At 49.2% G+C, this 27500-nt stretch overlaps 1 protein-coding gene across 3 annotated transcripts in view; it reads left to right on the top strand.

Annotated features, from left to right (window-relative positions):
- The window catches only part of SEC14L5 (SEC14 like lipid binding 5), a 39437-nt gene extending 12180 nt beyond the window's left edge, over positions 1 to 27257 (top strand). For all 3 annotated transcript variants that reach the window (XM_032703848.1, XM_032703849.1, XM_032703850.1), the window contains 14 exons: positions 7533 to 7682; positions 7806 to 7937; positions 10074 to 10202; positions 10820 to 11015; positions 12666 to 12778; positions 17127 to 17316; positions 17650 to 17738; positions 18149 to 18219; positions 18877 to 19048; positions 19715 to 19849; positions 20248 to 20385; positions 21060 to 21302; positions 22004 to 22182; positions 23231 to 27257. In XM_032703848.1, coding sequence (XP_032559739.1) covers positions 7533 to 7682; positions 7806 to 7937; positions 10074 to 10202; positions 10820 to 11015; positions 12666 to 12778; positions 17127 to 17316; positions 17650 to 17738; positions 18149 to 18219; positions 18877 to 19048; positions 19715 to 19849; positions 20248 to 20385; positions 21060 to 21302; positions 22004 to 22182; positions 23231 to 23336 — 2043 coding nt within the window. In that variant the 3' untranslated portion in view covers positions 23337 to 27257. The remainder of the gene's footprint in view (positions 1 to 7532; positions 7683 to 7805; positions 7938 to 10073; positions 10203 to 10819; positions 11016 to 12665; positions 12779 to 17126; positions 17317 to 17649; positions 17739 to 18148; positions 18220 to 18876; positions 19049 to 19714; positions 19850 to 20247; positions 20386 to 21059; positions 21303 to 22003; positions 22183 to 23230) is intronic.
- Positions 27258 to 27500: the final 243 nt, after the last annotated feature.

The following is a 27500-nucleotide window of genomic DNA, read 5'->3' as shown; positions in this document are numbered from 1 at the left end:
TCCAAGCTTAAGGATTCTGTGACATAGAATGTCCTGATAACAATCTAAGCAATAGTTAAGAAATAGATACTTCCCTGCCAAACAGGATCTGCTCTCTCTGTTACCAGTTGTAATAGATTTTAGATGTGGATGTTACAGATTTGTTATGGATGTCATAGACTGTTAGGTGTGTAGAACTTGCCTCCTGACAAGTCCTCTCTGGATGCAGATGGTCTGTCTGCAGCCATGTTCTGTGCCTTTAAAGAAGGCACCTTCCCTTTCCCTTCTTTTTGCCATGTTTTGAAGGTGAGTTTGCTGTGACTGTCAGAAGCTATTGGGTTAACATTTTATGAACTTAGAGAGAATCTAGTGTTGACTCAAGACATGATGCTCCAGCGTGACTTGATGGCTTGAAACCTTGCTGTCAAGATACACTATAAATATCCCATCAGCTCACTGCTGAGAAGCACCAGAGCTCTGAGAGTGCTGCTCTGTGTGTCAGCTGGGCTGGCTCTGCACAGCTGCTCTGTGTGTGCAGCCCTGGGCCTGCCACCACCTCCCCCTGGCACCCAGCACGTTCAGGGTGAGCAGGAGTCAGGCTGAGCAGAGCTGACAGTGCCCCTGAGATTTTTGGGGTGGGAGGTTTTGGGGTGGAGAGTGTTTGGTGAGTGCTGTTTGTCACGGCTGCTGGATGGTGTAAGGACTGCTGTTGGGAAGAAGCTGATGGAGGAACTGCTTATTCATTCAGAGTTCTGGAGAACTGCTGGCAACATCTGCACACCTGGCCTGTCTGTGGGGATCACACAAGACTCCAAGAGCTTTGTTTTCACACTGCTAAGAGCCCATTTTCTGGGCAAGAGTGGTTTAGGAGAGGATGGTGCTGGCACCATGTGTGGCTTGGAAGAGATTTACACTAATTCAAAGAGTCTGTGCAGGATAGTCCCTTCTCCAGCTAAAACCAGGCTTATTTCCTTGAAGGATAAATTGTGTCTCAAGCTTAATCTGATCAGTAGAGGGATAGATGAGCTCTGAAGTGAGCTCCGGTTCAATGGCACAGCAGCCCAGCACAAGGAGACACAACACAGCTGGAGGTATCACCATTATTTTGTGTTCCAGCAATGATTAAAAGACTCTTCTCTTGTCCACTGAATGTGTAGGTGCAGAAGACAAATAATAAACACTTCAGCAGGGACTAAAAGTGGTGATAAAATTTAGAATCATCACCAATTGTTACATCTCAGCCAGGATGGATTTGTTTTAGCTACTAAGCCCAAGTCTGACCCTGAATCATGGCCAGTCTGTATAAATTCTCACAGCAGCCTCTGGCAATGGCAGATTGTCCTTCCAGGGAGCCATTTGTAAGCTTTGTGAGCCACTTTTTGACTCTGGAGTCACTTAGAACACGAAGTGTGTGCTGGACACTGGCTTGCTGTGTTTTGCTGTCAGGTGTTACCCGAGATGTCTGATTCCCTCCCTGCCTTCCAGTTTTGGTTCTCTCTCTTTCCACACTGGGCTGTGGCAAACCTGTCCACTCAGGAGCAGTGCTTCAGGGATAAGATGTCCCTTCCATAGCTTTCTGTAAAGGCTTTGTTGTTGTTCCTGCTCAGACAGGAGGGCAAGCAGGGTGCTGGTTTCCTGGGATAGCTTTGTGCAGCCGCAGGGCTCCTTTCAGGAGGCTTCTGTGGCCCTCAGACGTGCCTGTGTTGTGATAGGAACTGCTGCTCCCTGAATTGTTTCTTTCACCAAAAGCTGAAGAAATGAGGCAAATCCTTGGCTGTAGTCCAGGCAGAGATAACAGTGGGTCAATGTTTGTAGCCTGGGTGCTGTTGTCCAGTGGACTTCTCACTGGAAAATCATTTTCCTCTTGCCAGCAAAAGTTTCTTTTTTTCCCCTCAGGCCCCAAAGAGTTTTACTGTGGATGCCCTGCACCTCCTTAAAATGAAGTTCCCTTTTCCCTGACTCGGGAGCATTTCTGTACCCCAGATATCCATTTGATCCCTCCCACATTGTTCCCTGTGTATTTTATTTTGCACTGCTCTGGTCAGTGAGAATTTGGTCTCTGTTCTGTTCAAAGCATGTGGATTGTTGTGTCTGGTGAATGTGGGTGCAGATTGGTTCCCTTCAACACCAAGCAGTGGGAAGAACTGCAAGGTGAAATTCCTTTTTCCTGGAAGGTCATCATCGGAAAACACCTGAATCTGCAGAGGAATATTTCTGTGTCATTAGAGCTGCTCAAAAGCTGATCCAAATGCATCCACTTCCTTCTTCAAAGTGATGAGGGGTCTTTATCTTGCTTCTCATCATCTCTTTTCAAAGGAATGGTGGTCTGGGCATCTTTAGCTCAAAACCTGGGGTCGGATCTCCTCCTTATTTCCCGTTCCTCTGAGCACAGATGTTCTTTTTTCCTGGCAATCTGCACGTGGCTGTAACATGACCTCAAGGAATGTTGTTAATTAATACAGATTTAAACTGTGGTTGATCATGAAAGTTTGAAGTGTTTTAGCCACAAGGATGAAACACTTATCCTTGCAACATATTTGTATAATATTGACTACAAGGTTCCGTCTGCATCAGGTGGATCACAGTTTAGTTCCTTTGTGCTCTACACAATATAATTTCTCCCCATTTGCACTCCTGAAGGTCCCTCTCAAGTTTGTCTCACCATCATACAGGAGTCAGTGCGTAGTTTTTCCCTCTTTTTTATTAAGGTATTAATTAATAACTCATATTAAGGTACGACAGTAAATCATCAACCAAAGGCTGCCCCTTGAAGCACATGAGAACCACTCTGGGCCCAGCAGAGCCTGGGCTGGAAGAAGCTGCCTGGAGGTGTGCAGGGGGTTTGGTTGGTGAGGTGTTTTGTTTCAGGCAGTAATTCAGTGGTTTCACATCCCTGTTGTTTTGGATTCCTGAGGCCTCTGTTGTGTAATTGCTCTCGAGGTCACTTGCAAGAAAAGGATGTTGAAACCCACGGAGGAGAAACAGGAGGAGGTGTCAGAAAGGATCCTGCCCAGTGGCCGTGTCCTGTGGATCCTGTGGGAAGAGCAGTGGCACAGCTGTTAGACAGGAGGGGCAGGAACACACCTGCACTGTCACCTTGGGACTGGGAAGGTGCAGGGCTGGACAGGAGCCTCTGCTCTGGAGCAGAAGGGGTTAAGCAGGTGAAGTAGGAGGTTGTAGAGGAGGCCAATTTCCCCCTTTCTCTGTGGCTGTGAGGCTTTAGAATGTCACTGTTTCGTTTTGACACACGTGTTTTTGTATAATTTGCTCTGTTTGGCATCTGGCTGATCCTCAGGGTGATCTCTTCCCACGGCTGTGGGGTTACTGTGTGTTTGGCCAGCAGCTGAGGACACTTTCAAGCGTGGCTTCTTCTGTTGTTCTCAAACTCTCTTCTCACAACCTGATGTTCATCTCTCAGTGTTGGTCCCATAGTTTGGCCAGCACAGGTACAACCACTGGGACACGTTTCCCAGGAGATCAGAGAGCAAAACCTTGGTCAGAGCACTCTACTGACATCTCACTATTAATTAATTGTTGCTCGGTGTGATTAATCATTTGTCAGCCCCAGTGGCACTGAGGGGTCTTTGCTGGGATGCAGAGATCACTGTAAGCTGGAAATATCCTTGTCCTAGTTTGGGTTCTCTGCAGTGTGAAAGGAAGATCTGACACCACTGAGACCTTGAGATCTTCAACTTTCCTGTGAATTTTAACTTTTTTTAGCTAGAAATTGTTTCACTTGTAATTTTTTTTCATTTAATTTCTTTGTTGTTGAATTTTTTCATTCCAACAGGCTGCCAGCTGCATTCAAATTATTATTTGTTCTTTACATTTGGAGGCACCCAAAAATAATTAGTTTTAGTTCTAAGCAAACTATCTCGAAGAATACAAACAGATCCCAAATCCCTCTGTCTTCACTCAGCCCTCCTGTGAAATGTAATGTGTAATTTTAGTTTCAGGACTGCAAAGATTTAAATGACACTTTGGACTGTTGGTCACGACAAAAAATTTTGATTTTTGCAACAATTCTTTTGTGTAAGAAATCTAGGGGGAACCAGGTTGATGTAGGGAAGGACACTAGTGGGTCTGGGCCACCAGTTCTTGTGAAGTGGTTGGTTTGGGTATGAAGAGAGCACGTTAATCTGAACCTTTAAGAAAATAGTTGTTGTAAAGTGCTCAAGTGTGAGCTGGTTCTGCCAGTCCACGTTAATCCCAGTGGGGTTTAGAGAAAGAGAGGGAGTGGCTTCATGGAGCCATCCATTATATATATATTTAATCTGTTGAAAATTCCAATCATCAAGGTGCTTGTCTGACCCACAGTATTGTTTAACCCACAGTAGTGGCACAATAACTGCTGTTATTCCTTATGGGATGAGGGCAGAGAAGGCAGAGGCAAATCATAGCTCCTATATATTAGCCAGTTCAGAGTTCCTGCAGCAGGGAGCTGAAAGAGCAAGTGCAGGCAGCCAGAGCATTAAGACAAGCTAACACTAGATACTCTGTGCCTTTCATTTGTCTGGGGTACTCTGTGGCTCACCTTGTGCTCTGCAGAGTCACAGATGAGCAGAAATCCCAGCTAGGCTGGCAAGGGTTTGAAAAAAAATTAAACATTTCTCTGGCTTTATAACTCCCCTCAGTGTTGGAGCAGAAATAGGCTGTTGTATATGGATCCTGATTTTGATAAGAGGGTGCAAAGATGGGCTGCTCTCCCACTCAGCTGTGTCTGCAGGGATGGAGGGCTGGGGGCTCAGGGAGCAGCTTTGTTGTGCCTGCAGCGTGGGGCCTCAGCTGTCCTTCATGTGATCTCAGGCATCTTCCCTGCTGTATTTTTAGAGCTGTTGTGCAAAGAAGATTAGCAAAGGACTTAATATCGGTGTGGATATGGATTCTTTCTCAAATATGGCAATGTTCTCCCTCTTTAGGTGATGGGTTTGGGCACTGTCGTAGCTCTATCACCAGGGCTGTGCGTTGACATGTGCCTCTCCCTGGCCTTTCCTGGTTGTCCAGATGTGGTTTAGCTGTCTGAAGTAGTGGCTGCATTCCCTTAGTCTGATCTTGGTTTTGCAGGATTTAATGCCAGTTTATTAGGGAGCCTGTCTGCAGCTGGGTCGAGTGCATCCTTAGTGGGGAAGGAGTGAGTGGTGTGTTGAGATCCAGGGGCTTTGTCTTCAAGTGGGAGCCAGAAGCACCTGGATCCAGTGGTGATGTGGGCAGGTTCACACTGGCCATTGTGGCCTTTCAGTGGTGAGGGGGCACTTAGAGCTCAGTGCTCCTGGTGAAGGTGTTCACTGAGGCCTTTGGAGGGTCCTGGTCCCAGCAGAGCAGCTCTTGTTCCTCTGCAAACTCCCTCAAATGTTCCTGGCACAGCTGCACCCCTGAAGGAGTAGAATCACAGACTGGTTTGGGTTGGAGGGGACCTTAAAGCCCACCTCATTCCACCCCCTGCCATGGGCAGGGACACCTTCCACCAGCCCAGGTTGCTCCAAGTCCCATCCAACCTGGCCTTGGACACTTCCAGGGATGGGGCAGCCACAGCTTCTCTGGGCAACCTGTGCCAGGGCCTCACTACCTTCACAGGGAAGAATTTTTTCCCAATATCCCATCTAAATCTCTCTTCTTTTAAAGACCACTCCCCTCTCTCCTATCAAACTGTTCACCCTTGTTGTGGTGTCGGCTGGGGCAGCCTTCTCTCAGGGTAGGGTTTTCAGTGACACTTTTTCCAGGTGTGTTAAGGGCACATAGAAGGAGTGACACGGGGCAAACAGCTGAAAAATAGTTGCTAAATATTCTGTTATCCCAGTGGCCTACAAAGGTGTTCTCAGCTTTCACTGTCTGACTGCTGGGACTCCAGTAACTGAGAGTGGGTGGCCTGGAGGCACTGGCTGGTATGTGCTGGAACAGGGGAGAGCAGCAAGGGAAAGGCTTTGGCCTTGGGATAGCACTGGATGATAGTTGGAGTCTGGAGGGGTGTCCCCCTGCAAGTGTCCTGTGACAATACCTGACATCTATCCATGAATTCCCATCACAACAAATTAAGCTTCTTAAAGCAGTGCATGTGCTTTTGCTGGCTGGAGCCACGTGGATCGGTGTTGGACACGGTCACTTACTGTGGGAAACTTTGTATTTATCTGCACTGGTTTAGTTTTCCCTGGGATGAGACTGAAAAGCATAGGTAGAGGTTCTCCCAGAAATGTGGCAGAGCAAGCAGGACACTGCTCAGTGCCTTGGAGAGCAGGATTTAAAGCCCTGTGTGCTCTGTTATGTCCAGAATTCCAGCTGGCACTTCCTGCACTTCCCTCCTGATACTGAGCAACACGATAATCTGAAATAACTCCTTTCCCGTCCAGAGCTCCAGGAGCAGGAGATCTGGAATGTGTCCTTAAGTGCCTGGGCTATTTTAGGAGCAGGGACCATGAATCCATGCAGGGGCAACCAGCCTTTGCCTTGCTGTGGGAAGAGGGAATGTGGCTGCTCTGGGCACACTGAGAGCCCAGCTGAGCTCGAGAGTTATCCCATTAATGTTTCCTTTATGGTGGAGACTTATCTCCTGAGTAGCTATGTTTTTATGCATTAGATAAAATGATTGTGTCTTATGGAAGATGGGAAGATAGCAGCACTTCCTAGAGGTTAGGGTTGGCCTTGGAGTGGTGGCAAAAATATCTTAAAGCCGAAATGTGGAGCTCTGAAGAGTAGAATGGAAGGAGAGCACAGATTCTCCTGGAACAGCTCGAGTGGAATTCTGGGCAGCTTGTGCAGCAGTCACATATCCACAACAGAATCACAACATGCAAGACATTTGTCAGAAATCCAAGGAAAACATTCTATCCTGCAAACATCTCAGAATATAGTAAGAGATGGAGAAGGGCATATAATAAGAGATGCTCCTCTTAGGAAAAGAGGAGCAACACTAGGTATGGTTTATACAAGTTAATTTGCTGCAAGTGCCATAGAAAACTGGATTTCTGGATTGCTGATAAAGGGCTTTTCAGAGAGATGTGCTAATTAAAACAAGGAAGATTTCAGAACCAGGACAGAATTGTTTCAGAAATGGATAAAGCAAGGCAAAGTGAGTAGCCAATAATTTGTGGTCTTACCCTTGATAGTTTAGGGCCACTAAAACTGTTTGACACATCACATTTTAAGGTACAGGAGTGTTAAATATTTTTAATAGCTTCTTCATACAGACAATATTGACTTGACCCAAAGATAATGAAATTCAAGTCTTTAGCCAGCAGAAATCAGCAGAGCTGTGCTTGCTTTTGCCATGAGGTTCCTGATGATGAGTCCCTTCCTAGTACTCTTTAACAACAGGATGTTGTTTCTGCTTCATGTGTGAAAGAAAAATTATGTTAAGACATGTTTGGCTGATGACCAACTCGGTCCTGTCTCTGCTTGTAACTATTTTGCTTTAACTTCACCTCTGAGAGAAGTGGAGCCAACACAAGGGTTGAGGGGCCTCTGTTTTATTGGAGTTTTACTGTAAGGGAGCTAATTAATTCAGGAAGAGTTAAAGCTGATCTACCCAGAAGCTGAACTTGCTTTGTTTACACTTCCAGGCGTACGAGAAGCGCTTTCCTACCTGTCCAGAGATCCCAGTGTTTCTGGGGAGTGAAATCCTGCACGAATCCAGGAGTGAGGACGGGGCTGTCCATGTCATCGAGCGGAGCTGCAAACTGAACGTGGACGCTCCCAGGCTGCTGAAGAAGGCAGGTGGAACCTGGGGCACAGAGAGACCTGGGCTTTGTTGGCTCCTCAGAAAGGGTCCTGAAGTTGCTCTTTCTTTCTCTGTCTCTTTTTCCCCTCTCCTTTTGGTTCTCCACCTCCCTCAGATTGCAGGGGTGGAGTATGTGTTCTTCATCCAGAGGAACACTGTGAACTGGAAGGAGCGCACCCTGCGCATCGAGGCCCACAACGAGACCTTCGCCAACCGCGTCGTGGTCCGGGAGACCTGCAGCTACTCCGTGAGTGCTCTGGTTTATTGGGCAGCCACGGCAGCGACGGGAATTGTGCACTAATTACAGGGGGAAGGTGCTTGGAGGGATTTGGGCACTTCTGCAGCACTGGACAGCAGCGTTCTGTGATCAGATAGAGTACTTTTGCTTTGGAGAGGGACTTTGGACAAGGGCCTGGAGGGCACAGGGAATGGCTTCCCACTGCCAGAGGACAGGGTTAGATGGGATATTGGGAAGGAATTCTTGGCTGTGAGGGTGGGGAGGCCCTGGCACAGGTTGCCCAGAGAAGCTGTGGCTGTCCCTGGATCCCTGGAAGTGTCCAAGGCCAGGTTGGACGGGGCTTGGAGCAACCTGGGCTAGTGGAAGGTGTCCCTGCCCATGGCAGGGGTGGGTAGAACTAGATGGTCTTTAAGGTCCCTTCCAACCCAAACCAGTCTGGGATTCTGTGATTTTGTAGGGCTTGAGAAACTTCTTTGGGTTGATTGGGATTCTCTGATTAGGGTGAGAGTAGAAAACAGAGATGGTGCTCCAGAGCTGCTGGTATTCCCTGAGTTTCTTTTTGGTTGAAATTCAAGTTAATAAAAGCATCTGGATCTTGAGTATGTATCTGGATGTTTAGAATGGAACCCTTAATATTTGTTATGATGAGAGCCTGAGGGAAGTCTGGCAGTTAATTTTGCCCACAACTGAGTCAAAGTTTTAGCACCTTGTCATGATCTTCATGCTCTGAAGATTTGGAGAAAGGTCTTGAGCCTTATTTGTGGCCTGGGCTGTCTCAGTTTGTGCTGCATCTTCAGCACAGGGTGCCATTTCACTGTAATTGTGCTCTTAGGGCTCGGTCACCGTTTAATAGCTTCAGCTGTTTCTGGAAGCAATCAGATACTGCTTTTTGTTCCTTAAACAAAAGTCCAGATCCTGTTACCTACCTGCCCTTTTGGCAACTGGACAACAGCTCAGCTTCTTGGGAGTCAGCAAGCTGTGAGCAGCTCCAGGCAGGCGGAGGAGCTGAAAAGCTGTCAACATTTTGGATGGTGAGGGGGTTCCTGAGCCAGAGATCACTTGGTGGCTGCATGAGGTTTCCTAAAAACTGCAGGAAATCAAACTTCCATCATTGTCAAAGGCGCTGATGGGTCTGAAATGCTCCCAGGTCATCCCTGGGACCTCTCAGACATTGTTACACTTGCTGATTTTGGCTGTGTCCCGTGTCCTTCGGAAGGAAACGTCAGCATCTGGGCTTTGAGGGGAACAGGGTGGGAGCTCCTGGCTGCATCCTCAAGATGGTTCCCTGCTCTATTTTTACCAGTTCCCTTTTCCCTGCCAGAGTGCACCGGAAGCAGGTTTATTCTCATCTTTCCTTTCTTGCAGGGTTCTCTGAGGCAACTTGGAGAAATATGATCCTGCTCCTGCAGTTATTAAATGTGTCCCTGAGGAATCTGTCCATTATTGTATCTCTCTGTGGGGGCTGGAACTGTTGTTCCTTCATGTCAGTTTGTGAACAGCAGCACCCACAGAGAGAAGGCAGAACCTTCTCAGGAAAGGGTTAAGTTTAAAAGAGGAAAAGATTATATATGTTTTTACCATATATAGACTAACTGAGGGGAAATGACTAGAAAGGAAAGGTGTGTTTTGAACTGAGTAGGAAAATTCCCTGCTCTGCCACGTCTCCAGTGTTTTAGGGGGAAGGCTGACATTAGTGGCTGAATTTCTTATCCAAAACTAGAAAAAAAAAAAACCTGTTTTGCATTTTTCTTCATTGCAGCTGTAGAAGTTTTAATTACATGTCCCACAAGGCCATCCCTTGTCTTTCTATAAGGAGCTCTTGACATGATGGTTTCAAGTGGGTAGTTTCACTCCTATTTTAAGTGCAACTTTTGCTACTACTGTTACCTTTCAGGTCTGCTGGGGCAGAGGTGGGGTTTAACCTTCACTTCCTCGTGTGTGTGAAGAGTGTTAGGTTAAAAAACAACCCTATGCCCAGTTTGCGATGAGTTTCCGTTACTCTGGGACAATTAACCTGTTAAGTACAGTCAGTGCTTCCTCTGCCCCCTCACTCAGTAGCTCTGGAGATTCATCAGTGTGGTGCCAGGGACAAGGGCCCTGTCATTCCATGAGGATGTGCCAACCCCATGTGTCCTTTGGCTGTAGGTTCACCCCGAGAACGAGGAGTGGACGTGCTTTGAGCAGTCGGCGTCTCTCGACATCAAGTCATTCTTTGGCTTCGAGAGCACAGTGGAGAAAATTGCCATGAAGCAGTACACCTCCAACATCAAACGGGTAAGATGGGTGCCATGAGCCCAAATCCCACACCTGCTCTGTGTGCCCCAATTATCCTTCCTGGAAATGTGGTTTTACACCCTTCGCTATGGCTCTGAAATCCCTCTGCTGGGCAAAGGAAGAAAAAAGCCAGTGTGCAACGAGCAGAAAACAATCTGCTGGCTGGAATGTGGCTGTTCAGGGATGGAGCAGGCTGTGCCAGAGGAGGGTTGCAGTGGATGCTGTGGGTGCCAGGCTCCTCGGACAGTGGGGACACTGTTCTCGTGCAGGAAGGGAAAGTTCGGGGTGAAAACCAGCACCCTGTGTCTCTTGGGCAGAGCCACTTCCTTTCAGTGGCTGCAGAGGAACAGGGCAGCTGATTGATGGTTTGGGAGCAGAAGGAGATAAGTGTTTCAAGGGCAGCTGCATCCACAGCACTGGAATTTGGCTGGCCAGTGCTGTAATTCCCCATTGATATGGGCCTTTCCTACAGGAGGGTTTTCAGCAGGGCGATGCCGAGGGAAGGAGACATTTCCCTGCTGTTCATCTCTAGCAGTGTTAGTCATCTGCCCCGAGGAAAATCCTACACCTTGCTGGCTCTGGAGGATGCTTTTCCTAACGGGAGTTTTCCCCTGCAGGGCAAGGAGGTGATTGAGCACTACCTGAAGGAGCTGATCTCCCAGGGGATCACCTTCATCCCGCGCTGGACCCCTCTGGCCGGGAGCGGGCGGGATGAGCCAAGCCCGGCTGTGGCACACGAGCCTGGTGACATCCCACTGGATCCTGGGGCTCCTGGCTCCCCCTGCCCCTCTGCAGAGGCTGCCAGCCCCGATGGTATGTAGTGCCCAAGCAGCAGCAGCTGCTCACGAGCCTCGAGTAGCACTGACTAAGGAGTTTATTTTTATTTCTTTTGGCATCAGGTTTTTCTTCTGGATTGTGGGCGAGGAGGAAGGAAAGTTATTTTCTTTTTTTTCAAGAAAAACAAACAATGGACCTTTTTCTTTTTTTTTTTCCCTAAAACTGATAGGCTAAGAAAAGCTGCACAAGCAGGATGTTTTTGAGCTTAGAAAACAAATTGATCTGCCCTTTAAGGTATTTTCTGCTTTAAACTGAAGAAGCTTAAAGGTGTCTTGAGTATGCTAGAATTGAATTATAATGAAATATTTTGACTGTTTCAAAATTAATATTCTTGGGACCAGTTTGGATGGCTTTTGCCCCTATATCAGGCCAAGACAAACTTGCAAAATGTTGCCTAATGCATTTCTCCCAGAAAATACCTGAATCAAACTTTATCGTGCCTTGTGTTGGTCTGATGTCTTGTAGACTAAATAAAATGCTTCTCTGACAAAAAGAAATAGGAGGGACTTTTGAATTTAGAGTTATGGTATTAGAAACAGTTGTTGTCATTCCTCAGAAGGAAAGGCAGCACTTGTTTTGCTGAGTGTAACTAGGGAAAAAGCTTGGAATTTGGAAATGTGAACGGTTCTGCTCTCACCTGACCTTCTCTGGTAGCTTTTCTGTCCTGGAATCCATTTGGAAAAAGATGGAGATCCACAGAGGAGCTGGCTATGAGAAATATTTGATATGAAAGTTAACTTCAGAGTGGTGGATCCCATCTATCAGAAGAGGAGAGTAGCTCTTGTTTTTCTGCCTGTATTCCTGTTTAGGAAGGGATTAGCTTCTCTGGGCCTGCTCCCCAGCTCATGGATTCCATGTGTAGCACTTCCAGATATGTTTTCTGTATTATCCTGCCTATCCTGAGGATGTCCAGGCCTTGTTTGTAGGCACTGGCATCTGGTGCAAGCCCTTGTGCCTGACGAAGAGCAGCTCTGAGGTGTCCCCCAGCCCTGCCCTGTGTGTGCCCCAGCACAGCTGCTCCCCTGGTGCCCCATTCCCCTCACTGGCACTGCACACTCCAGCCCTGGGTGGCACATCTGGCCCTCAGTGCTGGCAGTCACCAACCCCTTGTCCTTTGTCTCTGAGCTGCTGGTGTGCACAGGACTTCTCCCCCTGCTAAACCCCCCCTTGCTGTCTGAAATATGGTGTTATTTTCCCCTTCCCTCTGCTGTCCCTGAGCAGAGTAACAGTTTGTTTTTCCAGTGAACTGCTTTTTAGCTTCTTGTTATTGGAATTGTGCATGAGACTTTAGGACACTGGGGACTGAAGTGCCCAGGTCTTGGAGTTAGTGAGCTGAGTGCTAGAGCTCATGACATATCTTCTAAAGCTCCTGCTGGAGCAGTTCAGGCTGGATGGAATATTGGTGTTGTAAGGGACAGGTGGAGTGGTCCAGTGTGGATCCGGTCTGTGCCGTCCGTGGCCTCACGCTCCGGTCACTGTGACACCTTCCCTCCCTCCCCCAGGCAGATGAAAGGAGGCCTCTGAGCAATGCCCGTGTAAATCCTGAGGAACCCTCTGTGTAGGAATAACTGCCCATCTCCCTCTGGCTGTGCCAAGGCTCCTCTGAACTGTTCCCTTTTCCCCCAGCTGACAAACTGGACGCCGAGTACATCGAGCGCTACCTGGGCCAGCTGACGCCGCTGCAGGAGAGCTGCCTGATCCGCCTGCGCCAGTGGCTGCAGGAGACACACAAGGGCAAGGTGGGTCGGGGGCACCCAGGGGCACCCCTTGGTTCTGCACCTGGGATGGGGCAACACACCCTGGGGAATGAGAGGCTGGAGAGCAGCACCCTGGAGAGGGATCTGGGGGCCCTGGTGGATGGCAAGTTGAACACGAGTCAGCAGTGCTCTGGCAGCCCAAAGGGTCACCGTGTCCTGGGGGGCATCCAGGGAGGGGATTGTCCTGCTCTGGTGTTGTCTCACGTCCAGCCCTGGGGGCAGTTTGGGCACCACAGTATCAGAAGGATTTAAAGCTGTTGGAGAGTGTCCAAAGGAGGAACACGAGGATGGGGAGAGGTCTGGAGGGGCCACATGAGGAGCAGCTGAGAACACTTGGCTTGTTCAGCTGAAGAGGAGATGGAGCACAGACCTCATTGGGGTCTGCAGCTTCCCCATGAGGGACAGCTCTGAGCTCTGCTCCCTGTGAGCAGTGACAGGACCCAGGGAACAGCTGGAGCTGTGTCAGGGCAGGGTCAGGTTGGATGTCAGGAAAAGGTTCTTCCCCCAGAGGCTGGTTGGGCACTGAACAGGCTCCCTGGGGTCACAGCCCCAAGGCTGCCAGAGCTCAAGGAGCATTTGGACAATGCTCTCGGGCACATGGTGGGATTGTTGGGGTGTCCTGTGCAGGGCCAGGAGTTGGACTTACGATTCCTCTGGGTCCCTTCCAGCTCATGATTTTTTCCTGGAAAGCAGCACAGACACTGTGGGATAGGTGTCTGTGCTCTGCTGGGATGTTCAGAAGCTGCCTGGGCTCCTCCTGGTTGAAGGAGAGTCTCTCCATCTCAGGCTGAGAGGGTAACTGGTGTGTGGCTGAGAAAAGAGAAGATCTGGGGCAGCTTGAATGCTTCAAGAGGAATCTAACCCCAGATTTCCTGAGGGAGAGAGATTGGAAGGGAAGAACAAAGGGTGGCAACAGGGAGAGTAATTGGGTGGGATGAGTAGATAAATGGTGCTTAGGAAGAAGAGAAAACAGGAGAAAGATGGTTGGAACATCCCCCTGGAAAGCAGAGTCCAGCTGGAGGAGCTTTACCAGTCCTTTCTGCATGATGTACTGTATCTGTCTCAGAGCTGAGAGAGAACGCGTCTCAGTGAGTACAGGGAGTTTGAACATCAGTTATAAAGCCCTGTTTCTTCTTGGAAAAATTAACGTGTATCACCCATGTAGAACTAAAAAGTAACAAAGACTTGGTTCTGCAGTTCTGTTGCTGTTTAACTCATGAGGAAGTTCCCTTGTATGTGAGTGTGCATGGAATGGTGGATGGAGAAACATCTACCAGAAAACCTCAGGGTGGAGAGAACAGTCAGTGTTGAGGCAGTGTGAGAGTCTCCCAGCAGCTGATAAGGTCCAGACATCAACAACACTGTTGAATCTGTAAAAGCTGACAAGTTCACAACACAAAACATCTTCCAAAGCTCTCCAAGGCCACTGATGTGCAGGAACATCAATAACATGTTGTATAAGGGGGATCATGTCCAAGAGCATGGTGCTGCTGGGTGCAGGTAGAGACTACATACATATTTATATGTATGTATATATAGACACACACCTGATGGAGCAAAGGGCCCCTTGAAGCACTGTAACACCTCCCTGCAAGCTGCTGTCGTGGTAGTGTGATGCTCTGCCTGGGAGTAAACACAATAACAGCTTCACTAATAAAAGGGCCTCTGCTGAATATTAGTTGTGATCTGTGTCTCCCCTGATTCATCCTCTTGACAGATAAAAGGTGCTTGACAAGTGGACACAAAACAAGGGGCAGGCAGGGATCAGTCCCTGGGTATAACTGTGCTCTGAAATACAGGACATGAGGCTTTTCAGGTCCATGGAGACCTGTCCAGTAAAACAGTGTGGGCTGTGGTGTGGTAGGAGATATCTCACCCACTGGGTGTCCACTGAAAACGAACCCTAGATGGGAGCAAGACAGGGAGGCTTTATCCATCCCTGGGATCTGCAAGGATCCTGCTTTCAGCTGGAACAGGCACCATCCAAACATGGGCCTGTTTTGTTCTCTGGGTTGTTTTTTCCCCTCTGTGTCAAAGGCTGGGGAGTGGAAGCTGGAAAAGCAAAAAGTGAGGGCACATGAGGAAAATGTGGAACAGCTGCCCCTTGGGGTGCTTGGAGCTGGGTGGGATGTGCTGTGCAGGGAGCCTGGGCCAGGTACAGCTGATTGCTGAGCTCTCATACCCTCGGGTGGGCTTTGGGAGCTCTGTCCCCAGGCAAGCTTGAACATGTAGGAAGGAAGGTGCTGGCTATTGAAGATTCATCCTGAACCCCCTCACACTGCTCCCCTGTTTGCTTCCCCTGGTTCCCTGGCAGAACAGTACAAAACCAGGAGCTTGGTTTTCCAAGCCTTGGGTTTTCCCTGGAGAGGCTGTTACCTTGCTGTGACAATCTGTTCCTTTAATTCAGAGCAGGGATGTCCTTATTCCTCTGTCAAAAAATATCAAAAAGTAGATCTCCTGTTTCTTGGAAAATGGCCCTTCTTATTTTTGTCCTTTCTGTCCTATTTCACTCTCCCTTCCCTGCTCCTTCCAAAGCAGGCATTACCTTTAGAATCAGATTTATTATTGCTTTAAAAATCTGAGGAGCTGAAGGAACAAACTGCAATGGTGTTAAAATTGCAGCTCCTTAGAGCTCCTAATCCTGGCTTTGCACCATGTAGAAGAGTGCACATAGTTTCACGCCAGGCTGAAATTAAAACTTCATTTTCTGGCATGTGGGAGTTACTGCTTTGCTTGGACAAGGATAAAAGACTAATTCCACTGTGGAATAAGTCCCCTCGGAGCTTCCTGCCTTTGGTCCAAACAGAAGCACTGGATTTGCCTCCTGCCTGAAGCTGTGAACAAACAGAGGAGGTTTGAAACATAAAAAGTGACAAACCTTCCCCCAGCCATCCCCTCTCCTGGGCCCTGCAGGAGATGCAGGGGCTGTTGTGGGTGTTTGGGCTGATGTGTGCTGAGTAACAGGTGCCTCTGAGCAGCAGGAACACAGACATAAATCATCTGATGAAAACTCTGCTGTCTTTAATCTTGCTGCGATGCAGAAAAAATGTTGGGGGCATTCCTCTAAATACTCCTGAGATCCTGTTTGGGAAGGCTGCCCTTCCCTTTCCATGCCAAACAGATGCAGTGTTAGAACCTGCTGAACAGTGTTAATCTCCCATCTGCTCCTCAGGTGCTTTGGGTTTAGTTTAGGCTGCCTGAACTCTGCCCCGTTCTTTGGGTGAGTCAGTTCTTAGCTTGTGAAACCAGGATTGCTCCTGCCTGACACTGCTGCCAGCCTTCCTTCTGTCCTGATTTCTGTTTTCCTGAGCATGGCAGTGGACAAACAAAGGAGCTTTGACTCCTGAACATGCTGTGTTGTGTTACAGCAGGGCTTGGAGTGCTTGTGTTGTGTTAAGCAGTGTGGGTGCTCTGGAGGAGACAGTCCCTGCTCCACAGCTTGAATTTTTAATGGAAACTTTTGGGGGAGCTGGGTGAACGACTGAGAATCCAGCAGCACATGGAGCTCTAATCCAGTTGGGTTTGCAGCTGACAGGCTGTTAGTGAGATCTGGTGCTTCTGTGGAATCCATCAGGGTCACTGTAATTCCTGCTGCTTGGCTTTACTGGCAAGTTTTCCTTGATTTTTCAGCTAAAGGGAACATGGGAGATCTGGGAAGAGGTTGGAATAAGCCATTCTAGAGGCTTGCTTTGGGAAAGCTTTTGTGCCTGTGATGCCACAATTACTGATACTGTTGGGATGAGTGATAAAGAGAGGGGGTATTGTAGTTTGGTTGATTTGGAGCAAGAGCTAGTGTGGTGAGGCAGGGAAGCCTTGGGAAGCATTTGGCAGCTTTCCAGTTCAAACATCAGCAGCAGGGCCTGCACAAGAGCTGGAATTGGTGCTGGTGGGATCATTCAGACTGCACAGTCTGATCCCCCTCCAAACAGCCCGTGCTTGGCGTGGTCAGTGTGTTGCCTGTGACTGTCACCATCCTGTGCTGGTTTGCCCTGGGCAGGTGAAGTGCAGCTCCCTGACTTTCACATGGTATTGTGGTTGTCCTTGTGGAAAAACAGCCGAGGGAAACATCAGCCAGCCTGGGGTTTGCTGGGGCTTCTGGGAATTGGATCAGGGAAAGGCTTCCCACAGGCAGGGAGTCGGTCCCTTCCTTTGTGCTCCTGGCACCTCTGCTGCTCCCAGCTGGGTTCGTTTAGGAGGGAGAAGGAATGTAGGTGTGTTTGCTTTAATGCCTTAGTTTTAAGAGATTAAGAAGTGGTGTGCACTCTGCAGCCTCCTCTGCAGGGCACGTGGAACACACCAGTCCTGACCCTGGGCCTTTCTCCTCTCCCAGATCCCCAAGGATGAGCACATCCTGCGCTTCCTGCGGGCTCGGGACTTCAACATCGACAAGGCCCGGGAGATGCTGTGCCAGTCGCTGTCCTGGCGCAAGCAGTACCAGGTGGATTATATCCTGCAGTCCTGGAGGCCCCCTGCCCTCCTGCAGGAGTACTACACGGGGGGGTGGCACTACCAGGACAAAGGTGAGGAGCTGACACCGATACTGCAGCACAGTCTGGGGATGGGACCTCACCAGTAACCTGGGAGTTTAGAGGAAGTTGTGTTGACACTTTATTAGTTACCAGAGCAGCTCAGTGCCTGTAAACAGCCACTCTGGTTTGCTGTAATTTTATTTTCTCTGCTCAGTTCAGGCAGACTGGTCAGTGCAAAGCAGCATCTCTTTGATAAAGCTGCCTTGAATTTGATTTTTTATCCTTCTAAAATATTCAAAGGGGCTTTTATAAAAGGTTCTAGAGTGATAGATAGCCTGGAGACTGGGGTGCTTCCCTCTTGAAACCCTCCTGTTTGTTTTGAAGATGGGCGGCCACTCTACATCCTTCGGCTCGGCCAGATGGACACGAAGGGTTTGGTGAAAGCTCTGGGAGAGGAGTCACTGCTGAGACATGTGAGTTGTGCCTTCATGTCTCAGCTGAGGAGCTCTGTGTCCCTCGGGGTGTTAAAAGTCCTGTCATAGTGGAGCAGCAATCATGGAATGGTTTGGGTTGGAAGGGACATCAAAGCCCATCTCATTCCACCCCCTGCCCTGGGCAGGGACACCTTCCACTAGCCCAGGTGAATCCAAGCCCTGTCCAACGTGGCCTTGGACACTTCCAGGGATCCAAGGGCAGCCACAGCTTCTCTGGGCAACTGTGCCAGGGCCTCCCCACCCTCACAGGGAGGAATTTCCTCCCAGACATCCAATCTAACCCTGTCCTCTGCTGTACTTCTGGGTTCTGTGTTTTTTAAAATAAGATCTCCAGGCTATCCTGGTTCCATACTTGGGCTAATCCTTGTCTGTGCTGTCCTTGATTTCAGGTTCTGTCCATTAACGAGGAAGGGCAAAAGAGATGTGAGGAAAATACCAATATCTTTGGCCGCCCCATCACGTCAGTATTGGTGGTTTTCCTGAATCCCTTACAGAGGTTCATTGACATGGTGCAGAATGTTGTGTGGAGGTTTGGGATGACTGGGATTGATGTCCTTAAGGTTAAAGTGCAGACACACACAGTGAGTGTGTCTGTTACAGGCTCTTTGGGGAACACTGTGTGTGTATATATATATTTATATGCCTAAATGCAGACAAATTCTACAGTTTCATATGAAAGCAAGTATTAGTCCTTCCTTATATCTTTTTATATCCCATTTCAGATTAATTTAATCTTCCTGTCTTGGTGATTTTAATCCATGTCTTTGTAATTATAGTGTTTTTTCTATATGGGAACTTGTCTGCCATATTTCACTTCCATTTAAGATGCATTTTTAAATTATTTTTAGCAATAGGCCTGCACACTTTCACCCCTTCTAGAGTGACATTGTATGTCCTTGCACTGAAGTCTGGGTGTCTGTTTTACCTGAAGCTCACCTGGATTCAGGTGTCTCCTGCCTGAGTGTTGATCTGCTTTTTATTGGAACTGCTGGTCTCCCCTGTGGGCTTCCCTGGATCCTGCACGGGCTGTGGTGTTACTGGTGTTCTGTGGATCCTCAACTGAGCAGCCACTGTTGGCTGCAGTTCTGACAGGCCTTTGTCTGTGGGTTTGTTTTAGATCCTGGACATGCCTGGTGGACTTGGAAGGGCTCAACATGCGGCACCTCTGGCGGCCTGGGGTGAAGGCCCTGCTCCGGATCATCGAGGTGGTGGAGGACAATTACCCCGAAACCCTGGGGAGGCTCCTCATCGTGAGGGCCCCCCGGGTGTTCCCCGTGCTCTGGACCCTGGTGGGTGAAAGCTGGGCTGCAGGGTCATAAACAGCTGTACATGTACAAACAGCTAAACCAGCCAGAGTCAGGGAGGGAAAACCCTCCAGGTAACTCCAGGCTGAACTCCTGAAGAGGCCACAGTGTTGCTGCAGAGCCCAGCCGTGGTGTGCCTGGAGCTCACTTGGTCCCAGTGATTGTCATCTGTCAGGACAGGGTGTCAGACCTAAACTGCAACCCTTCATGCAGTGGGAGCTCAGACCTGGGGGGTTTTCATATGGGTAGGAAGATGGATGTTTTTTTATCTCATGCTGGAGGACACTGAAGAGTAATAAGCAATAAATAATAAATATGGTTCTGCCTGGTGCCTGCTGTAGTGTGAGAACATGGTCATTAAATTCCTTGTGAGGTTTGTGTGTGAGGCAGTGACAGCAAACTTATTTTACATGAAGTAGAAAATGTTGTGAGATGACAATATATCCCAGTACATCCCAGTTAGAGCTCACTTTCCATTTGGTACCCCTTTCTTTAGGGAAGTACTTCAGCATTTCAAAGCTCCTGTTGGACTGCATTCCTGCTGCTCAGACCTTCCCGTCTAGAGCCTAAAGCATCCCTATGAGATGGTGCAAATGTTCTCTCTGACTTTCCTCAGAGACAGTGATGTCTTCTGTCCCCTTTTTCTTTCAGGTCAGTCCCTTTATCAATGAGAACACCCGGCAGAAGTTCCTCATTTACAGTGGGAATAACTACCAGGGCTCAGGAGGGCTGGTGGACTATGTGGATAAAGAGGTGATCCCAGACTTCCTGGGAGGAGACTGCATGGTGAGTGTTCTTTGCTGCTGTGCAGGTGAAATCTGGAGTTGATTCCCTCTTCCTCACCACCCTGGCCTTCCACTGCCTTCTGGAAGGGGTTAAACCTCTGTGCTGGCTGGGATACCCCTGCTCTGGGCACAGGGCAGGTAATTTGGGCCCGGGAGACCACCCTGAAGCGGTGGTGCTGCCCTGGGCATGCTGTCCTGGAGAAGGGGATTAGAGGTCAGCTCTAAATTGAGCTCAGATAAACCTGGATAGTTCCAGTAAACTCAGTCCCCCTGTGCAGTCCCAGCCCGGCTGAGGGTGTTATTCTGTGTCTGACACATGGCAAGTGTTCCTGGGACAGGTGACTTGTACTTTCCAACTGGAATACCATGAACCCTCCTGTCTGTGTGTCCTCTGCCCAGTGCACTGTCCCAGAAGGTGGCCTTGTCCCCAAGTCACTGTATCAAACCGAGGACGAGCCAGAGAACTCTGATCACATCCGGCTGTGGACAGAAACCATCTACCATTCTGCAAGTGTCCTCAGAGGAGCTCCACACGAGGTACAGACCCCAACTCCTGGGCTCAGGGAGGGGGTTCCTTTTGTGAGGCTGACTGGAGCAGGAAAGGGCTCCCCCAGGGTGAGCAGGAGGTGGCTGAGCAGCAGTGCTGTTCCTGGAAGGATGATGTTAGGGGCGTTAGCTGGAAGTGTGGGAGTTAAGAACAGCACTTTGAGAAGCAGTGTCACTTGTCTCTGCTATGGCTTGATCTTCTGTAAGATACACTCTTTTCCTCCTCCTTCTCCTCCTCCTGGGGGAATTAAAGGTCCCTCCATTTCCCTTGTGGCAGTTCAGCTCTCAGCAGTGTGGCTGGGAGGGCAATGGGGGCGATATAAGAAGGTGTGCACTGGGAACAGCCTGATGAGAGTCAGCAGGGAACAGAATGTCCCAAAAAGGAGCCACCTGAGTGTCAAATTGGGCCTCTGTTCTCACTGATGGGCAGTGAGTCTGATTTGGCTCTTTGCTGTGTCCTATGCCTCTTTTCCACAGAGGTTTTCCTAGAACTAGTAACTGATTTACAAGGAACTCTAATATGGGAAGAGAGGGAATGGTCTGTATCTTCCTTGGGAATCAGGGCCATCAGCCAGCTGAAGGACTGTGTGTGCTCCATGGGGTGGGGAGGAGCACACTGGCTGCCACCTGACTCTGCAATGGGCTTGTTCTGCTCCCTGCTTTAGATAGTCGTGGAGATTCTGGAAGGGGAATCCGTCATCACCTGGGACTTTGACATCCTGAAGGGGGATGTGGTGTTCAGCCTCTTCCACTCCAAACGGGCTCCTGAGCCAAGTCACAAAGAATCCACGTTACCAGGTCCCTGTGCTGGGGACAACGTGCAGCTCATCGACAGGACCTGGGTGCTGGGCGTGGATTTCAGCCGTGTGGAGTCACCGCTGGTCTGCCGGGAAGGGGAGAGCATCCAGGTCAGAGGGGTCTGGGGAGAGCATCCAGGTCAGAGGGGTCTGGGGGCTGGCAAGGATCTCATAGTCCTGCAAACTCCAAAATGAGCTGCTGGTGGGGAAGGAATTGATGACCTGAGAGCCCTTTCCAGGGCCTAAAGGGGCTCCAGGAGAGCTGGAGAGAGACTTTGGACAAGGGCCTGGAAGGACAGAACAAGGGAGAATCGCTTCCCACTGCCAGAGGGCAGGGTTAGATGGGATATTGGGAAGAAATTCTTGGCTGTGAGGCCCTGACACAGGTTGCCCAGAGAAGCTGTGGCTGCCCCATCCCTGGAAGTGTCCAAGGCCAGGTTGGACAGGGCTTGGAGCAACCTGGTCAAGTGGAAGGTGTCCCTGCCCATGGCAGAGGCTGGCACTGGATGAGCTTTAAGGTCCTTTCAGCCCAAACCATTCCATGATTCTGTGATCATTCTCTGGGTTCCCTGTGAAAGTGGCTGCTGTCCCAGGGCTGCTTTAGAGTGAGCCATTGGAAAGAGACTCCATGATAAAAACCTAATGGAAAAGAACTCTTTTTACTGGCACTGCAGGGGAGTGTCTCAGGCAGGTAAAAGTGGTGACACCTGTGCCCAGAGCCATCAGCTCCGTCAGGTTTTTTTGACTTCACTGGGTCATTCAGCCACTTCCCAGGACTCCCCGTGGTCACTGGTGTCCCTCCCTCTCTCCAGGGGTCCCACGTGACGCGCTGGCCAGGGTTTTACATCCTGCAGTGGAAGATGCACGGGGCCCCTCCCTGCTCCAGCTCCAGCCTGCCCCGCGTGGACGATGTGCTGGCCTCCCTGCAGGGCTCCAGCCACAAGTGCAAACTCATCTACTACTACGAGGTGTTGGCCTCCAAGGACTTCAGGTGGGACATTTAGGGGCATTTACTACATGAGTTGCACTAGAGAAGCCAAATGAGAGGGCTGAGTGTGAGTTAAACATCTGGATCCCAGTGACCTCCGCTGGGTGTGTGTCATTGGGGATAAGTTTGACACAAACTTGGTGGCATTTTGCACAAACAATCTCTTTTAGTGCTGTAGGTATTAAGGGCCCCCTTGGCTGTGTGTCCACCTGAGGAATTTGTGCTTCAGGTCTTGCTTGCAGCTGCCAGAAGAGCAGGAGGTTTTTGTCTCAGGAGGTTTATCTTAGTTGGGAAGATTTTGAGAAGTTACTTTTGGAGTAACTCAAATATCAGCTGGGCTGTTTCCCAGATATTCTGTCTGGCAGAGAAGGATGTCTGCAGTGACTTGGAGAGCACTTCTGAGCAGGTGAACAGTCAGCCTTGGGACAGTGTGCCTGGCCTCCTCTAGTGCTGAAAGCACTTCCCAATCACCTGTTAATCTGAATTCTTTGCAAGTCCTTGACCTTTCCATGGAGCTGGAGGAAGTGTTGGGCAGAACAGACTTGCAGGTGGTGACCTGGCCAGATCCTGTGGAGTCAGAGCAGCAGCAAACACCTCCCTGCAGTCATGCAAACATGTTCCTTGGTGCTCTTCCTGCATTAACTGAGCCCAGCCTGCTTTTGGCAGGAGCTGGAAACAGTGGCTGGGCACTCTGGAGTTGGGACTCTGGTGTTCAGCAGCCTGCAGTCCTTGGGCTCACAGTGGCTGCTGCATTTGGGATGCACTGGAGTTTTCCTTTCTGCTCAGGGGCAGCAAAAACAGCCCTGCAGAGGCTCCAGCTCTGTCCCCTTCCCCAGAACATCAGCCAGGGACAAGGAATAATATCTGTAACTGGGAAAAAATATCTCTAATGAATTTTTCATGATGACATGGAGATTCTTAGAGAGCAAGTGGAAAATGATGGGACAAAAAGCACTTGTGCAAGCACTATAGAGGGTAAGCTGATCTGTCAGGGGAATAGTTCCATTAATTGCTGCCTTCCTAACAGCCCATCTGCTTTGTCCCATCCCAGGGGATCCATGTCGAGCCTGGAATCTTGCAACAGTGGCTTTTCCCAGCTGAGTGGAGTCACGACATCTTCCAGCCAGTCCCAGAGCAGCTCCCACCTTTCCAGATAGCAGAGCCAAGGCTGCAGGGAAAGACCTCCTGGGCCTTCCTGCCCCCGGAGCTGCTCCCAGCCCCAAACCAAAGAGCTCCAGGGCTGAGCCTTGGGGCAGTTGTGTCGCAGCCATTTGGACACAGAGAGGCCTCTGGGAGCTGCTTAAACCACAAGACCTGGAATTCCAATGGCAGGTTTGGAGTTCTGGAGCAGCTGCTGCTCCTCAGTGGTCTCTTGGATGGATTTTGGCTGGATGTCAGTTGGCAGGGATCGCTCCAAAGGGCTTCTCCCATCGGTCCTTCCCGTGTGTGGCAGAGGAGGCTGATGTTGCCTTACTTGTTGGACCTTTTGGTTATTCCTGGGTAGCAAAACTCCTGGAGTTTCCTGGGTGCCCACAGGGCTCCACTGGACACTCGAGTTGGGCATTCCAGGGGCCAGGCCTTGGAAGGACACCTTGGTACAGGTAGGAGAGTTCAGAAATCACTTCCAGGTCAAACCAAAAACCTCTCCTGGTCTGGCAGGATGTTACTGGGAAATGTGGTGGATTTTTGTAACCCTGCTGAGACAAAGTCAAAACAGTTTTCTGGAAAGTCCAGGCAGGGAATCTGCCTCCAGCAAGTGGCATCTTCCTAAAGGTAAACTATTGTTCTTTCTCCTCAGGTTTACAGCAATAATGAGTAGGTCTGTCCCATCCCTGAGTGGATGGGAACTGAATCCAATTCTAAAGGGCTAAGCAAAGCAATATTTGATTTCCTGAAGGCACAAGATTTTCTGGCAGTAACTTGCTTACAGTTCCTGCAGAACTTGCTTCTTTAAAACATGAGTTCACTTGAAACCTTTCAAAGAGGCCTGTGTGTATGTAAGCACTTACTGAAGCCTATTTATTCAATGCTAGCTTATTTTAAATTAATTTTTAACTTATTTACAATGTCAGAAATGACTATTTATTAAATCCAGCCACCTTTTTTAACGGGATGAACTTTGATTTTAGAAAGGAATAACTGGTTGTCTTCAATCCCAAGAAGTTTTTCTACTTAAATCCCAATCTTTGTGATCACTGGATGTTCTTGCAAAAAGGGCTGCACCGTGCAGAGCACTGGGGTAAGGGCTGTGTCACCTTCCCTGCAAGGGAAAGGGAGAGTCCAGTGCTTTTTGGACTGTTTCTTAGGATTAAGAAGCCAGGATTGAGTTCAGGAGTTGTCACTGTCTTCCTGCACACCAAAAATCCCGTGTTTGTCCCTCGTCTCCACTGGTGGTTCGTGTGGTCGGGCTGGGGAGCGAAGATATCCCTGTTCTTGTCCAAGTAGCAACAAGATGAGAAAAGGCAACTCCCCAAGTTCTTGTTCACACTGATGGAATCTGGGCAGTCCTTCCTTCCCACCCTGCTGGTTTAATTCCTGGGTTGGAAGCACCAGGTGCTGCCAAAGGAGCCCAAATATTCCGAACAATGGGAGATGAGAACTTGATGTGTTTCTGAGTTGTTTGGTGATTTTTTTTTTAAAGGATTGGAGCCAAGGGAATCACTCTCCCACCGTGCAGGGCTCAGGGAAGTTCTGATTTCCGAGGATTCCCCAGTTGTTCCATGGACTTTTAGCATTTGTCGCACACAAGTGAAACTTCTGTCTCCAACATTTCAGCATAAATGGAGTCTGAGAGAGTGGGACAAGTATCACCTTTCCTCTGGGAAATCAGGAGTTTTGACAGTAGAAGTGCATGTGTGTATCCCTCATGGAAAATCCTTTATCCATAATTCATTCTGATGCTAGAAATAGAGTTTCAACCAATTCCCAAAGCCCCAGGAGCAAACCCAGCCCATCCTCCCTGTGCTGGTTCAGGATTTCACCTTCTTGGGGCTCAGTGACATGGTTGCTCACGTCCCATGGTGGCAACGTTCCTGTTTCCTGTGGTTTCCTCTGGTTAAGAATCTCTTCCTTTGCACTGGGATATTTTTAAATTTTATTTTGAAATGTGGGATGTGCTGTTTTGTGCCCACACTAAAAGTTTTGGGTGTTTAACTCTCATCAGTGAGGCACCTGGAACTTGGCACCTCTGGCAGGTCTCTAAAAGGAGCCAGGGAGTCCTGAAGGGCTGGTCCCACGGAGTCTTCCTGGCTCCAGGGACATCCCAATCCTAGTTTTTCTTCATGTTCCTTGTCAGTGCTGCTTCTCTGCCCATGAGATCACGGCACAGGTGTGTTTGGGAAGCAGCTTGTGACCTCTCCCTTGGCAAAGCTGCCTGGGTTATCCCACCTACCCATTTACTTTGAAACCAATTTGAATAATCCAATATTTTTTCCCTATTTTTCCTGAATGTTAACAAGAGAAAGGGAGCAACAGCCTGGATGTTGTGGCTGGTGCTGTGCTGTGCTTTTTAAACCTGACTTTGTGAACTGCCAATGCCAGAGATGGAATTCTTCTACATCACCTTTTTCCCCTCAAATGACATCAGTGTGCTTTAGAAAATCACCGTTTTCTTCAAGCAGCTTCCTGTGAGTTGAGGCTGGGAGGAGCTCTGGATCCTCTGGATCCTCTCCTAAGGCAAAACCTTGGGAAATGGCCTGTTTTGGGTGCTGACTGGAGATGCAGCAAGGCCCTCCCTGCTCCCTCCCCAGCAGCAAAGCCAGTGAGCTCGGGCCGTGTTCAGGTAATTAAAAAACAGCCCCCAGTAAACTGGGGCCTCCCTGTTTCAGATATTCCATATGCAAACACAACACCTACCTCAGAGCTGTTGCCGTGTTTCCTGTGCTGGGGTGCAGAGGGCTGGGCCATAGTTTACAGTTAAATATGGCCAGAGATGAAACCTTTTGTTCTCAGTGATTCCTCCAGGTTTGCCCCTTTTCCTGGTGTCTGTCCCAGCACGACTGGGGAAGGCAGACATGGAGCACGAGGATGGATGTTGGATCGTTCAGGGCACGGCTGGACTGCAGTCCTGGGCCATTCTGACTGAACCTTCGCTGCCTCTCAGGTGTGAAAAGGGCTTTTTCCCGCTGCAGCAGAGGAGCCTCCGGGGCTCCAGGGGCGGCTCCAGCCTTGGTGCCGCAGCTCCAGCGCTTCCCGGGGCACGGGAGAGCTGTGACCCGGCACCGAGGGCTCTCGTCAGCAGGGAGGCACCAGAGCTCCTCTCAGTAGTTCCTCAGCTCCTGGACTCACTCACTGCTCTTGGGAAAGAGAATTCCCAGCTGTGCCCAGGTGAGGGAGCCCGGAGCGACGCTGGGAGCGTTTGCTGCCGCGTCCAACCAGTTCCCTTTCAGGAATAGGGAAAAACCAACTTGGAATAAGAATTTCTAATCCCAGTTTGGTTTGAAAAAAGTCATATCCCGCTCGTCCCAATCTGTATCACTTCCTGAGCTTGGAATTCCCGGTGGGAAGTGCTGAGCCCGGCTGTCCACCCTGCTGGGGTGGGAAGTGCTGAGGGCCAGGCCAGCTGTGCTCCAGGCAGGGAATCCCTCCTTTCAAAAGGCACACACTGCTTCATATCCCAGATGTTTATACTGTGAGCAATTAATGCAAGGAGCAGCTATTAGACTCTTAACTGACAGCACTTCTCAAAGATTCCTGCATGGATTCAGCTTTAATATTCCTCCAACACCTTTGTCACGATCCTCACACCTGATTATTTCTCTCTTGGAAGGCAAAATTGGAATTGTGTCACATGCACAGGCTTTTAGTGACACCAACACCCACTTCCAGGTTCTTAGTGACATGTGTAAGTTAAATGGGCATTAATTATTTTACTTACTTTCTCTCCCTTGCAGCTGGCTTTGGCTTTATTTACTGAAATCCTCATTTTTCTCAGCCAAACCTCCTTTAAGAGCCCTCTGCAAACTGCAGGGCCCTGTAACGTGTTCCCTGACAACAAATGTACTTCAGTGACTGTCTGTGGGTCCCAGTAGAGCTGTACCTTTGGGTATGTTGGAAATAAAACAGCATCTCTAAGAACACGTGGAATTGTTTGATGCAATTGTTCAGACTAGGGGAAACTGGAAATTTAAGCCTGGGTGCTGCTCTTTCCCCCAGAAGCAGAGGTAAGGCTGGCTTGTGGTCACTTATTCCTGCTCTTGAACTAAAATGGTCACTTTTTCCCTGCAGAACCAGCATTTTTGTTTAGTTTCCTAGCCCAGAGTGGGTTGGGACAGCACATCCTGCAGTGTGACTGTTATTTAAAATAAAAGGTCCCTGGGTTC

The sequence above is a fragment of the Chiroxiphia lanceolata genome, chromosome 16, assembly GCF_009829145.1.
Source record: "Chiroxiphia lanceolata isolate bChiLan1 chromosome 16, bChiLan1.pri, whole genome shotgun sequence".
Classification (NCBI taxonomy): domain Eukaryota; kingdom Metazoa; phylum Chordata; class Aves; order Passeriformes; family Pipridae; genus Chiroxiphia; species Chiroxiphia lanceolata.
Note: the sequence above shows the minus strand (reverse complement) of the source record. Positions and strands in the feature narration are given on the sequence as shown.